The sequence below is a fragment of the Pagrus major genome, chromosome 1 (assembly GCF_040436345.1).
Source record: "Pagrus major chromosome 1, Pma_NU_1.0".
NCBI lineage: Eukaryota > Metazoa > Chordata > Actinopteri > Spariformes > Sparidae > Pagrus > Pagrus major.
Window position 1 is genome coordinate 18331851 of NC_133215.1, and position 15598 is coordinate 18347448.

General features: G+C 42.5%; 2 protein-coding genes across 2 annotated transcripts; one reads left to right on the forward strand and one right to left on the reverse strand.

The window, feature by feature from the left end:
- Positions 1–111: 111 nt before the first annotated feature.
- polr1e (RNA polymerase I subunit E) lies at positions 112–4094 on the forward strand. The gene is made up of 12 exons (XM_073476547.1): positions 112–198; positions 1067–1170; positions 1279–1355; positions 1431–1516; positions 1704–1759; positions 1848–1992; positions 2412–2522; positions 2651–2747; positions 2836–2966; positions 3072–3153; positions 3529–3660; positions 3820–4094. Exons 1-12 carry the CDS (start codon positions 123–125, stop codon positions 3983–3985), a joined length of 1263 nt encoding a protein of 420 aa, XP_073332648.1. The 5' UTR covers positions 112–122; the 3' UTR covers positions 3986–4094.
- fbxo10 (F-box protein 10) lies at positions 4024–11685 on the reverse strand. Its single transcript, XM_073476534.1, has 11 exons — positions 11499–11685; positions 10605–11225; positions 9293–10108; positions 8952–9101; positions 7973–8109; positions 7218–7288; positions 6899–7051; positions 6431–6778; positions 6028–6338; positions 5729–5916; positions 4024–5167 (listed from the first exon to the last, which is right to left on the reverse strand). The coding sequence occupies exons 2-11, from the start codon at positions 11187–11189 to the stop codon at positions 4987–4989; spliced, it is 2940 nt and encodes a 979-aa protein (XP_073332635.1). The 5' UTR covers positions 11190–11225; positions 11499–11685; the 3' UTR covers positions 4024–4986.
- Between the last annotated feature and the right edge of the window lie 3913 nt (positions 11686–15598).

Below are 15598 nucleotides of genomic sequence, written 5' to 3' on the forward strand. Positions count from 1 at the left end.
TATGACAAATTGGTTTAAGATCAAAATCAAATTGCGTAAAATATATGATATATTACATGGTTTCAATCTTTGCGAACCCGGAAGTCCGCAGGAGAGACTCCTCTTGCCTCACCTGGAAACTCATGACAACAACTATGGCTGCCTCCTGCTCGTTAGTGTGTTGTGGAGAGGAGAGAGACTCCGATAAAGCTGTTATCGGTGACTATCTTACATTTGTTGTTTGTCAGAATGTTTTAGAAGAATATTGTAATTGTAATCGTGCCTGTAAATGCCGGCTCGTGCTCGTCTTCTCTATTTTAAACAGCCATTTGTATTGCACACGTGGGTGCTAGCAGCAGGGCTAGTTGTTTAGTTGTGTGCCTGTCTGAGGGAGTTTCACGTTATGTGTGTGTGTGTGTGTGTGAAGTTACATTTGACAATAGTTAAGCACAATAAGAAAAACAAACTCCTTATACGTGAATGTGGTTTATCTTGTTAGTTGCTGGTTGCATGAATTCAACTTAATGTCTTACTTGTATCATCCAAATTGTGTTTATGTATAAAACACAGGTGTTGACAGTGGTGGAAGAAGTACTCAAGTATTTTTACTTGATTAAAAGTAGAAATACCCCAGTGTAGAAATACTCAGCAATCAAAACTGTATCAGGCATTTATGCAAAATGGCTGAGATCACAATAATGTAACTTATATCCTGTAATAATAGTGAATTAATGAATTATTGTCTCTTAAGTTCTCATTATGAACACCGATGGATAGCTTGTGAATTTCACCAAGGCATCATTACTCTTATTTTAACCTCATCAGTAACATTTTCTGATAATATTTGTGGTTATTAATCTAAATCTATTTGATCAAATCAATAAAATGGCGTAAAAAGCACAATATACTACAGTAGAAGTGTAAAGTAAAAATTGTAAAACCCTTTACGATAAAATCATGTAAATGCTGCCACCGACCATTTAGCGGAAAATGGAAATACTCAAGTACAATACTTCAGTAAATGTACTGAGACACTTTCCACCCCTGAATGTTGACAAGTGTCCGATTATGTTTCTTCTTCTCACAGTCCGGTTTTCTAACGGCAGCGTCAAAAATGCAGACAAACTGGATTTCAGCATGTACAAGAACACAGATGAGAATAACCCCAGGAAAAAGAGCCGACGGATATTGGTGAGGAAGATGAAGGGCTGCTTCCATCCTCAGTATTATGTGTATTATGTGGTTGTGTTGCTCTGCTTTAAGCGCTTTCATGACCGCGTTTTGTTTTCCTCTGTCTAGGTGGCTGAATCAGACAGACTGTCCTATGTTGGAAATAATTTTGGAACGGGGTCCTTGAAATGCAACAACCTTTGCAAGTAGGTTAACGAAGCATGTTTTGAGACATTGTGACTGTGGCAAACTACTAACTGTGATGTTTTGTGTGTGTTTAGATATTATGTGGGAGTTCTGAATAAGCAGACCATGCAGATGGAGGTACACAGTGCTCAGCTCTTTAACATGCAACCTGTAATACCAGGTAAAAAGAAAAACAATCGCCACCATGTACTTATTGCAATAGTGAATCTCACTAAAGGAGTCTACATACCCCAAGTTGCAGTCAACTATCCAAAACAACCATCTCATCTTTTGAGATGAAAATGAACTGTGTTTGGCTTGAGATTATTTCTGGTTGCTTATTTACTTGCGATGTCTTCTTTCATCAGGAGAGACAACAGAGAGTGCAAAACCTCAGGACACTACTCTGACCTACAGAGACAAGGTAAGATCATTTGTCCAGAGAAGACTGTGCTCAGTTGAGAATAAACTTGGTGTAGGTGTCTTAATGTTATGTTGCGTCTCCTCTTCAGGTCGACTCTTTGATTGAGGCGTTTGGCACCAACAAACAGAAGAGAGCTCTGAGCTCCCGCAGGCTGAATCAAGTGGGGAGTGATACCCTGCAGCAAGCAGTGGCTAAGGCTGCCAACACAGTGATTGACCAAAAGGGACTGGAAGGTAAGCCATATGTTTACATTGACTGTGTCTATGTGCACAAAATATTCAGTTTTTTGCCCTTATTCTAAAAAAAACAATAGTCCTGCTCAGCTTCTTACGTGGGTAACGAAAATGTATACATATTAATACTCTTGATAACATGCTTTGATTTAATTAACACAGCCTTCCTCTTTCATTTGTTCAACCGCCTTTTAGAAGAACCTCCTGAATATCCAAACACAATATGCTGTTTACATGACCTTTGTCTAATTCTGTAAAATGTCTGATAGTAGTGGGATATTGGGATATTGGTGTGGATGTAAACGTAGTCACTGTCTAAGTCATGGAAGTGGGTTGTCTTTCTCTCCATTCGTGGTCTTCCTCTATTCTTGTGCCACGATCATGATTTTCTCATTTGTTCTTCCTCTCTCTCCCCTCAGCTCTACAACAGGAAGTGGCTGAGACAGAGTCCCAGGCAGAGCTGGCTCTCCACCTGCCTCCTTGCACTGCAGACGCTGACAGACCTGAGAACGTCTACGCGTTTGACGATCGTATCCTACATTTTCGTTGTGTGTGTCAGTGCAGGAACAGTAGATGGTGGAACAGATGATTTAGTTGGAGGGGAAAGCTGCAGCTAAGGTTGTTTGTTCAGGTCTTGGTCCTTAATGGATGTCCACAGTCCTGAGTCCGGTAGAGTTTGGGGCGTTGGAACAGGCTGGTTCAAAGATGGCAGCTCTCACCCATGAGGAGCTGCAGAAGATGAGAAATGATGGAGGGTAAAAGGGCCTCACATTGCTAAGACATTTTATTAAGCTACATTTTGTTTTTTTGCCTTCTAATTCTGTTTGTACTTTGTTTTTTTAGGTGCTTGTGTGTTGTGAAGCTCCTGGAGAACATGCCAACTGTAGGTGAAACCAGAGATAAAACATCACGCTGTGCCTTTTACATTTCTCTGCTCCTCAATCTGGCACGGCAGAAAAGCATCAGCCGCAAGTGTGAGTAATGTTCGTTTGCCTTTCATCCTAAACGTGTCGCTCAAAAGTGTCCTTCTGCACATCTGAGGAGCCTGGACTAATTATGAGTAATGTTTACATTTACAGTTGGACAGGAGGAAGGCTGTCCTCGCATCATTCTGAACAAACTGATGAAAACATTCACTGTGGAGACTTTCAACAATGGCAGGTATGATAGTGATCGAAGTTTTGCACATCTGTCATCTAGTTATTGTCTATAGGGATAATGTTTATTATCTTTCATTTCATGTCATGTCATGACTGTTGGTACCTTTCTGAATCCTTATAACTTGGCTGCACGTTGGTGGTACTTGCAGGATTCTATCCCTACTTGTTATTGTATAGTGGCTGTAAAAGGACTAACCTCTATAAAAACATTTTATGTTAAAATTATCATGAACTCAGTATTGATCATAAAAATGCTTTTTAGCATAATCGAGCAGCCTTTAATTTGTTGTCGCACTGATTTTTGTTGCAAATACATTTCCTGTCATTAGGCGACTCAGTCTTGCATAGTGTTGTTCACCTCGCCTGTCCCTCTTAGGATCCAGAACATGGTGTCTTCATCAATGCGTGCAAAGCTAGCAGCGTACTCGCTGGCCCTGCTGCTGCATTTGGGTCACATGACTGCTAACCTCACATTACTGCACCGTGACCTGGGAATCACTGAGGCCAGGTAAGAGGGGGGGAAAGACTTGGATATGGAAACTTCAGTTCGTGTAGTCTGTGTGAAATGTACACACTCTTGTTGTACACATAATTATCACACCACATGAAACCCTGTCAGAGTTGCATTAGAAGAACTCTGCCTGACTGTTTTTGTGTCTTCTTATAGGATGATTGAGGTTGCAAAATCAATGGGACTGACCCTGATTAGACCACCCCGGGCGAAGTCTGATGAGGCCGGACTGCGAGACGAACACAGTCAGGCTTCTCTTGTTCTGCCGTTGGTCAAATACGACCAGTTCATGGAGAGACGGAAACGCAAGAAAATGCACTGAGGGTCAAGATAGGAAGAGATGAGAATTGGATACAGAGAGAATTGGAAATGCCACAAACGAGGACTGTTTATTAATGCATTTTGTAGACAAATAAAATGGTGAACTTTGAGTTGTACATGACTTTGTTCCTTAATGCTTACTATGCAAGATACAAAAAAAGCAATGAGTAATGAGCTGTAAACAAATTCTAGATGAGAGAAAACATCTAGCTCAGACAGTCAGAATGTATAGGCACATTTGTAGACGGTACATATTGCACACTGAACATCATTTTCCTTCTTTAACTGGCTATTACCAGGTGAGTCTGTGCATCGTGTGTCACTGTGCAGCGGACTGATGGTGTCTGGAATGATAACTTGTCCTCCCTCACTGAATTTTCTCCAAAACACAGACTCACCAGGAAACAAAACAGCTCTGTGCAACAGGCAGAAGCTTAAGTTTGGCCTTTTTAGTTTTGTTTTTTTTGCATATGCACCTCTCACACTATGACAACTCCTCCTCTAGCTACAATCATTAATTGATTAAAAGAGTCAAACAAGGCACAGCTTTACTTTGTAACATGTTTGAAACTGGCATCTCTGAAGCCTCTGGCTCCTGCTAGGATTTATAAATGTGCACCTCCTAACCAGTGAGTCTCAGAAGCAAACTGACGAAACCACCACGTCTACAGCAGTTTTGTACATGTGTATGAAATGTGCATGTTAAAGATTAAGTTAAAGCTTCAGTCTGGAAATGGTTCTTTGACTTGAATGTGTTGTACTCCAGCTGCAATTCATTGTTTGACATTTACACAAATTCATTCATAAAATTTACAAAATCTGGTTCCAGATTTACAAAATGTCGTGCCGCATTAATGCACTGGAAGGTGGATGTCCCCCTTTAGTGGTTATACTCAGAGCAGCCTCTCACTTTTTACTACAAGAGGAGGTCATCATTTAAAGTCAGTGTGCTCCACGTGCATGACATATGCCGACCATTCATTCATAAGTGCCCGGCAGTATTCACAGGATGGAGCAGAACATGCTGCCACTGTGGCAACCGCTTTCTACAGTGGCGCTGATCCTGGTTGTCATGGAGATTCCAAGTCGGGAAGGATATTGGGATGAGGAGAGGCCAGAAGGGGAGCTGGCCAGTGGACGAGGTGGAGGGTTTTCCAAAACCCAGGGAGGAGCAGGTGTACAGCTATAAAATACAAAGAGATAAAAAATGAGAGTTAATAAGAAATGTTCATACAAATTACAACTGCAATAACTGTTTTTTTTGGGCAATTTGTGGGCAGCTGAGGCAAATTGTGAACACAACACTGACATTTCACCTAGCAAACATTTATTTAGACATATAGTAGTTCATTTAAAGTTGTGTTTCTGGCTACTTGGTTGTCAGATAACAATTTGATCCCTTGAGGGAAATTATTTGGCCCTTTAGCTGCTAAATGCTCCACTGTTTTCACCAGCTAATTTAGTGCTGAGCAGGTGGTTTACAGCGAGCTTTTAGAGGTTTTTTTCTGAAAACAGCTGCCTTCTGTGGCTGAAAACAACGCTGCAGGAGCGATGAGATTGAACCAAAACAGTAAAGTTGCAGCCAGGTCAGAAACTAAAATAAGGCTCCATAAAGCTGAGGATGAATATATAGATTACAGCTGCTACAAGTGTGTGAACAGCAGAAAGAAAGGGAGAAAGAGCAACGACCGTAAAGCCGCTGGTGGTCTCAATCTATGGCACTTTCCGTTGGTTGCCTAGTTACCTGTTATTATGCCTTAGAACACTGTTGTTGCGCAACGCACAGCTCTCATTGGCAGGATCCATATGTAGTAGTGTTTTTTTGTTTCCAGGATGGCCCTGGAACAAGAGATTGTCATGGACAACACCTTTTACTGGCCCGAGCACAGCGATGCCACAGCCCTGCGCTGGTTGGACACGGTTGCGCAGTATCTAAAGATAAAAATTACAAAAATTATGAAGTAATGAGTTGATTCTTATTAAGGAGTTATGTACAGTGTTGTAAAAGTAGTCACACTGTGTTCATTCCCTAGTCCATCTCACCTTGATGTCAGCGCTACCAGAGACTTGGATCCCATATCCACAGTTTCCAACCACATCATTCTCCACAATCTGCCCGTTACCACCGAAACTGACACCATGGCCACCGTTTTTATAAATGCCGTTACCACGAAGCTCCACTCTGCAGTCTTTCTCCACCGTAACACCACCTCGACCATTGTCCACAATGCAGTTTGTAACCAGCCGGGTCAGCTGACTGCTCTGCAGTACAGTAATGCCGGTGCCACGGTTACTGTTCACAAGGTTAGAGAAAACATTCAGGGGCTCACTGCTCTTCACGTACAGACCAACCGCTGCAGAAAAGGGAGTGGGAAAGATGGTGAGGTCATCAGATGCATGAAGTGAGTCACTTTAGTCGACACTATTCAACAGGTCTATTAATTACCTCCATTGTAGTTCATGCAGTTGCTCTCCACCAGGGCCACACTGATGGAGCGACGGGCAGAGTGGCGCTCATCCTCACTGTCCAGATCACTCTCCCACGCAAATAGCTCCCCCTCTTCATTCAAGTTCTCCTGCCCTTCTCGCCCTTCTCCTTCTACCCCCCTCCTTTCCCCACTGCCTCCGTCTCCACCCCCGTCCTGCCCTGGCCAGTTCCCCTCCCTGGCCTCTATGTTCCCTGGGTCCTTTCTGCAGAACACGGCCAGCCCGTACATGCAGTTATGGGTGATGTAGTTTCCCAGGAGTTGCGGGAGGCTGGAGGACATAACCCACACACCACAGCCTTTGTTACCTGAAGAAACAGGAGAAAGAGGAGACCTCAAACATCTGTGTCGCGTTTGGAAAAGACAAGAGCTAGAGATAAATGTGCTGTTATATGATAAATGTATGACACTGCCTTGAAATTACATACAGTAGACATGGTTTCCCTCAATAAGTCCACGACCTCTCTCTCCCACCACAACACCATCTGAGTAGCCATAACAGATGTAGTTGTTCCTCAAGATGGGGTCACCTCCTCTGCGGATGTCCACACCTCCCCACTGGTTCTCTCTGATCACATTCTCTGGAATTAAAATACATTTACTGTATACGTCGAAGAAAATCAGGGTTCATGACCACAAATGAGTCTTTAATTTCTGGAAGTGACACATCAACTGGGGAAAATGAGGAACCCATTTGGCATGCTGATGTGATATGTGGAAAGAGGTGGGAAAGACTGACTTACACACCTGATATCATCCCTCTTCCATTCTCATTTATAGCTATCCCTGCTGCCTGGCCTTGGAAGATGTGATTCCCACTAAGAGAGAAAGAGAGGAGAGAATATGAGTGGAACAGGGGCAACTATTGAACAAGACTTTATATAGTCATCTACACAGGAACACTGGGCTTGGCTTGCTTATTTATGTCACAAACTGCACCCTACAAGTTATCAAGCCACACACACAAGTTGATAAATTTTAACTTGTTGTGTGGAACATTGCATGAACGGTGCAAACATACTTTTATACGCTCTAGGACTGAATGCCAGTGTCTCCATTAATAAACTGGACATTGCTAATAAAGATCAGAAGTGACCCATAGGAACACATGCACGTTAAGAAGAGACTGTAAAGGTAGACTGTGTCCTGCCACAGGTATAAATCATAAAAGTAATGAAGGGTGAATTCCATTGAGCTGCTTTGGTTTCAGGATCCTGGTATTTCCGATGCTGGTTCACTGTCCTGACTTATTAGGAAACATCTGTGTTTTTATGGTGAGTCAGACTGTGTGCTGTGATTGCCTATTGTACTGGTGGTTTGAAACAGAGTGCTCAACAATATTGCTTTCATTTGATGCATTAAAAAAACAAAAAGCTATACTCTTTCTTTCTTACTGGAAAAAACCCTCTACAGTGCATTCTGTATGAACACAATGAATAAAAGTGGAGAAGCAGGGACTACACATTCCTAGGCAAGTTAGATGTGTGTGGAGTCCCACCTACCTGACCACAGGATTGCCGCTGAAGAGTATATACACGCCTGCTTCCTTGTTGTTATAGATCTGGTTGCTCCGAATTGAACCTTTTCCATTGCCAAGGACAACAACCCCTGAACGCAAACCGCTGTGTATTTTGTTACACTGTGGAATGAAAGACAAAGAGTAAAAATTGAGTAGAGAAGACAAACTAAGAAGAGTTACATTTGGAAATGTAACCACTGCTGTTCGAGTTTCATCAAATGTGAGCTTCTATACATCACTTTTAATGCCTTTTATACATGTTCACACTCAGCATCCGTTTCTATCATGGACAGCACTTCACATCATTGAGGGAATTCAGACCTGGTATTACCATCTGTCCTGCGTGATTCGATCACAAGTGGACAGCTCTAAGTCCGTCAGTTCACACCTGGCATTAATATACGTCTCGAGTGACCACTTGTAATCGGATCACACACCCCGGCTCTATGTGCAAATGAACAAGTACATCACTGGGACAAATGAAGTTTCTACTCACTTAACATCTCAAAATTTCCCTGGGGATTTTCCTCACAGGTGACAAAGTTGCCTATATTGGTAAAATCTGAGATGTTTACTGTCAATAAAATATTGTCTTCTTTCATAAATTAAGCGTAAATGGTGAACTCAGGAGAAATAGAGTGCTGTTTCAAATAGCTGCTAATTGTTGGCAGGAACCTAACCTGGACTTAGAGCTGTCCACTTGTGATTGGATCACTCAGGATGATGTTGATACCAAGGGGAAAAAGGGACACTGTGAATTATGTGACAGTCTACAAGGTCTGAATTCACTGGTAAGATATAAAGGGCAAGGGTGCAATGTACCATCTTTGTAACTGACTCTGAGATGCTGTTGAAAGCTCTGTGTAAAGCTATTAGGTGTAGCTTGTTTTAAGATTATTTTGTCAAACGTGTGTATTGCTTCTTTCTCTTAAAACTTCAATAGACAAGGGATCAGCAATCACCACAATGATGGGGTTAGCCCCTTTTCGGATGTCCAGCCCCGCCTCCCCATTCGAGTGGATGTCGTTTTCTGCGATGAGGCCCTGAGCAGAGAGGCGCAGGAACACACCCGATGCACGGCACTCACACACCTCGTTTCTCAGCATCACTATCTTAAGGAGGTTAGAGGAGAAGGAGAGTGAGATCAAGTAGCACTCTGAATAGAAAACATCTCCTCAATTACTCATGATCTGAGCCACTTAACTTGATACCAAAGCCATTGAACATATTGCATTTAAATGTGCTAAGATACATTCAAGTGTCACTCCAATAGTCTGGAAAATGTTATCATGATCTTATTTACTGTGGAGTTCTGGATGCAGCGGACAGCATAGTTCAGCCCACGGAAAACATTGCCCTCCAGCCGAGCTTGTCCATAATTAGACAAATGCACGCCACCCTTCCCTTCCCTGAAGAGGCAGCGCCTGAGGATACAGCCATGGGTGGATGCTGCCAACATCTGAGCCTCAGGGTCCCGGTCTAGTTCCTGTTGAAAGGTGAGGGGTTCAGGGGTTACAGATGGGGGATCCAGGGAGGAGGCCGGTGGCAGAGAGCCATCTGGCCGGGGCTTGAGCAAATGGGACAAGCCGTGATGATCACATGGGATTTTGTAATCCAATGTACATGGGTTTATGGTGTTAATTCCTCCTCCATCTTCCTCCTCTCCCTCGCTGTGGTCACTCCAGCAGTCTTCAATCACTGTGCCCTGACACACTGCATCTACCCCAGTCCTCTTCTGCCAGTCCTCTATGTTCACATGCTCCTTTTTAACATTGGCACCTGGAGGTTGATGCCCACCAGTGGAACCTGCCACATGGCCTGTGGGAGGGCTGCTGTTACTCCCAGATGCACCACATGATTGGAACGTCCTGGCCAAGGCAGCCAGGTGTTTGCAAGCCCAGTTCCTTTCTGAGACGGGGGGACCTTCAACTGTCACAGAAGCTGTGTCACTTCCTGAGAAGTCACAGCTGTCCAATAAACTGAGGACGACACCCAGTAAGTGGGCTGAGCTGCCTTGTGAGAAGGAGCAGAAGCGAGCCTGGCAGGTTCCTGGGCCGCGGACTTGCAACTGAGCCCCCTCAAAGTTGCAGTTATCTAGTTGGACGTGACCCCATGACGTCTAGAGCAAAACGAGGAGAGAAAGGTGGGGAGTCAGACAGATTCAGCAAGAAAGAAGCAAGGAGAATAACACTAGGGCTGCAACTAAGGATTATTTTATTTTTGATTAATCAGCTGATTACTGTCTAGATTTTCAATGAATCATTTGGTCTCTAAAAAGTCAGAAAATAATGAAAAATGTCCATCACAGTCCAAATTGATGTCTTTAAAGGGACCTATTTGTAAGAAAAGTTGATTTTTGAGGCTCATTCCTATGGTCAAAAACTGAGACTTTGGGATGGCAGGATAGGTCAGCTGCAATTTCTATTTTACAAAAAGGACCTTTAAATGTCTTGCTTTGTCAGTCCAAAATCAAAAGATTTTCAGTTTAATATGATATAAAACAGAGAAAGCAGGAAATCTGTGTCTTATTATTGCGGCTCTTACACCTGATTTTGTTAAGATGATACGACCCTGCTGTAAAAAAAACAACAACATCACAACAAGCTGTTCTTTACCTTGTAGACCACAGTGGAGAACCAGGGTGGCATGAAAACCAGATTACACAGCCTGGCAGTGGGGCACTGCTGCTCCATACACACCAGGAGGGCCACCTCACCCAGTCGCCCCAGCCCAACCAGCTCCACGGGCACCTTCAGCGCCACCTCAGCCTGCTCCTCATACACCCCTGGATGGAGAACCACACGGTCATACGGCCCCACCACCCCAAGGGCCCCGCGAAGGGTCTCAAACTCACATCCTGGCCCCACATGCCAAGTCCTGCGGTCTTTCCTGCGACGGAAAAAGAGGAGGCAGGCGGAGGACTGGAGCTCTGGTCCATTTTGAGTCCAGGTGCGGGTGGCCAGGGCGTGCTGCTTCAGGGCCTCTCTCCAGGATGGGGGCTCCAGATGTGGCTGACTGGGCCAGTTGGGGTGCCTGCACTCAGGGCAGCGGAGGCAGAGCTGCCTCCAGCGGGTGTTATCTAGAGAGAGGATGAGCTCCCGCCAGGCACGACACACCTGGCAGCAGCGGCCCAGGTCAGGGAGAGGAAGGTAGGCCAAGATAACCCTCCACAGCTCCACGGGGAGGCTGCCCACCTCCATGGCGGCTGCAGCAGCACAGACACCGGCGGGGAGCACCTGGAGACAAGCGGGTCACACGCACACACGCAGGCGCAGTTAAGGCAACAAGAAACCGCTAGCGCCCACCGTTACACAACAATAACAAAGATGACACCGTGTATGCTGTAACATTATCGTGTTTACAATTCTTTGACTAACATCTACATTGTGTTAAAAGTTTGCAGCGACAAATGGCGGTTAGCTAGCGAGGTAACTTAGCGCTACGCATCCGCGCGTTAGCTTCAACATCACCAGGACAGCATCGCCTCCGTCACAAATAAAACGCCTCACCTCTTATCAGCGTGCCATAGTTAAAGATGTGAATCAACACGTCTCGTCAGCTGTCCATCCAGCGTTACATGTCTGCGGCAGCGACTTTTTCCTCCGTGCCTCCAGCGTTCACAGCAGTCCACGATGACTGCAGATGTGCCATCGAAATGGAGTTCAATTGCTTCCAGTTTACGGCAAGAGACCTCGAAACCAGCAGAGAGCTTCTCCGTCTTCCGCTTCCCATCAGTGGGCGTTAACCTTGTGGAGGTAGACCGTCGTTAACGTAGTTGTTAACCAGTTAAGTCCTCTGTAACACTAACCTGTGTGGTTAAACACGATGCTACGGAAAGTGGGTGGCGTCAGTCCAACATCTGCCTCCAGCTTGGCCCGGCATACACTGGTGAGGTGTCACTATAGTGGTTTTCACAGTACTCAAACATTTGGGACTAATTCTCCTCATTCTTGCATCATAACAATTCATCGTAACATATTTAAAGACTACATTACAAAAAAATCTAACAGATATGATGTCTCTTTCACACTTAGGGGTTGACATGTGTGGAATGTAACTAAATACATTTACTCGAGTACTGTACTTAAAGGGTAACGCCACCAATTTTACACATTCAAGTGTGTTTACAGGTCTCGGAGAGTACTACTGCATATGGGAAGGGAAAAGTAGCATAAAGTCTTTTGTGGCTCCAGAGGAAGCTGCGTAATCTGATAAACTGTCTCCAGTGATGTCACTCAGTGGCTAAGTTGCATTGTGGGCAATGTAGGCGCTAGATTTTGAAAAGGAATAAAATAAAAAAGGCGATATCTCTGGTTTATCGATTTTGTTCATTTGTTTTTTAACTTTGAGTCCGACATGAGTCCAACAATGCTATATTAGTGCAATGCTAGACCAGTGGACTAACCTGTCGCCTACATTACCCACAATGCAACTAATCCACTCAGTGACACCATGGAGGCAATTTATCAGATTGCATGCAGCTTCCTCTGGAGCCACAAAATACTTTATACTACTTTTTTTTCACATATGCAGTAGTACTACCCAACACCTGTAAACACACTTTAAAGTGTAAAATTAGTGGAGGTACCCTTTAAGAACAATTTTGAGGTACTTGTACCATTATTGCACAAGTATTTACATTTTCTTCTACTTTATACTTCCACTCCAATACATTCTGGAGTCAAATATTGTACTTCTTACTCCAAGACATTTATTTGATGAGTTGAGTAACTATGCAGATGGCATGCTGCATCAGAGCCGAAGTAGTGCATTTTTTCATTCATTTACTTTATTGGCAATCTGATAAAAAAAAACATTGATTCAGATAATCAAACAAAATGCTGAATATCAGATCCATAATTGCTCATAGTGTAGCCTACTACACATGTAACTATATGTAAATTTACTTGTATTTGTACTTTGGATACTTAATTATATTTAAAGCCAGAAATAAGATGAGAGATTGTTGTGCCATAGATTGCTCAAAAAATAAATAAATTACAGTACAGCCACTAACAACCCTGACCCTGACCCTGACCCGACTAACAACTTGGGTCAGGGTCACACACTTGGCCCAGTTTTTTTGAGAATAAAGGCAATAGAGTTTTAAATATTATTGAAATATACAAAATAAGACTTAAAGACTTTTACTTAAATACTATTCGTATGAGTGACTTTCACTTATACCAAAGTCATCCTTGAGCATGAAACCCTTTTACAGAAGTATGACTTTTGAATACTTTTTACAATACTGTACACAAGTTGCATATATTTCACAGGGAGGAAAAACTACTAAATTGTCTTAATTTGCGTATTAATTCCCCATGATTAAATATCAGTCAAACATTTGTAAGTTACAAATCACTGATGACACAAACAAAACAAAAAAGATAAAAACATGCACAATGGTGTCACAGAGAACATTTTCATTGTGCAAACCTTTGACATGTGGCATTAGATGGGATGTGTGACATTGAGACATCACAATGAGTGACTTGTATATGTTATCTTATTCTTTCAGTCTGAAATCTCATCATCATAAGTTAGCTGATTTAATTTTATATGATCACATTAAAGTGTATACACTGCACTACATCTCTGGGTCTTGTCAGTTCAGACATAAACTGTCAGAAAGCAATATATTAGTTATGTCCAAAAATGTCATCAACACATACCTTTTGCAACTATACAAATTGCTTCAGTGTCACTTTTTACTGAAGCTGTATCCCAAATGCCTGACTTTACTGGATTATCAGCTTCCTCTGACTAGATTTTGAGATGCTTAAATAAGTGGGTCAATAGCTAAACTCTTAATTCAACTTCCCCTCTGCACAAAATCACAATAATATACTTCATTAGATTATCCACACCAGGCAGTGATTTTATTTATAACTGCTTATTAAACAAGTTAGGTTCAAGTGTACTTGAGATCACATACAGGCAAGAGTCAGAAGCAGACAGGCCGGAAATAAACAGGAAAACATATCCAAAAGGAGCATAATCAGATCGGCAAAAGTCCAAAAAATCAGGCTGCAGTTTATAACAGGCCAAAAGTGGGAGGCAGAGAATATAGCTGGCAATATCACTGAACAACAGACAGTCTGGTGGGAAAAGAAGGGGTGTGTTGGTACAAATACTACTAAGCTGATCATGATGAATAGGTGTACAGATGAATTTGGTGGTGGTGAATGGTGGGAACACTGCAGTTATGGCAGGTAAGAGGTGGGAGTGGCTGAAAAAAGAAGCAGACATGGGATTAAGAACTGGCTTATGTTGTAACGTACTTCACCAGGTACTTTCCCTCCTGACTGTCAAAACTACTTTACATCTTCATCTCTCAACACCAGCTAAAGTTGAAAGGCCCTCTTAATTCCCCTTTCATCGAACTATTATTATAAACACAGAGACTGTGTTTTTTCTGAAGCTCTGGTGAATGATGCACATAACATTTACAAACCTCCATATTTAAATGTTAGAGCATCGATGGTATGACTTCATGATTCCGCCAATATCTGTAATCGATTTCAATTGGTAATAAATAACAGCAATTGGCAAATTTAGTTGAGTTTCTTTAGAAATAAACAACAACACAGCTAAAGCAGACCTTGAGATAAACTGAATAGTCCTTGCCAAGAGCAACAGCACTAATATGATGGATTTTGAGATTGCACTGCTAATAGCTTGGCCAGGAACAGCAATATCATGTTGTTGTTGGCTCTGGTCTTAATCACTTTTGGTGATTAGGGAGAGATGTACAGCAGACAAATGTTTTTCCTGGAAATGATACAATGAAATACTGTTTAACGATGGGGTAATGCTGCACTGAGATTACACTTTGTCCGTAATGTCAGCTGCCAATGAGGGAGTACACTTTACAGCCGTGACCAATAGTGTGCACCTTTGTCCAAGAGGTGGCAATGTTCTCCCACTGACAATCTAATCTGACCCTGCAGGTACGTTGTCAGCCACAACCCAACTAAGAAACACTGTATGAAATTTGGTTTTCCGAATTGTATTTTTCAGGACATTATGTTTTCTCCATCATCAAACAGTAAAAAGACCTCCCTGAAAACTGATAAGGTCTTGCAGAAGAGAGTGGAGTGGACAATCACACAGTGTTTATGTGTCTCTTCCAGACATATCTTTTTTAGAAACAGCATTTGGTGAGTTATTTTGTATGCCCTGTCAAGAGACAAAATCAGAGATAATATCTGACCGCTGGTTGAAACTAATGTGGAGTCGAATCTAAAATGTCAGGTAGCGCAAATATCAAATCAAACATATTGTGTTTGGTTGCCATTTTCATACAAATTTTCGTCATTATGGCAACTGTATTCTTTTTTTTTTATTGCTGGCTTCTCTACATAGCCACAATAAATGAACGCAACTTTTATGATTTAAGCACTGAATTATGTTCTTTCACCTTCCCTAAACACTACTCACTAACTATAAAATTACAACAAAATAATTGTAAAAATTTGGACTAAGAGAGATTCTAGCAGACTTCTGCTTTGTAATGACACAATTTATTCACAACCATTGTCTAAATATTTTAGATGAAAAAAAACGTACACGATGAAAATGTTTTTTGAAGAAGCAGGCGCACACA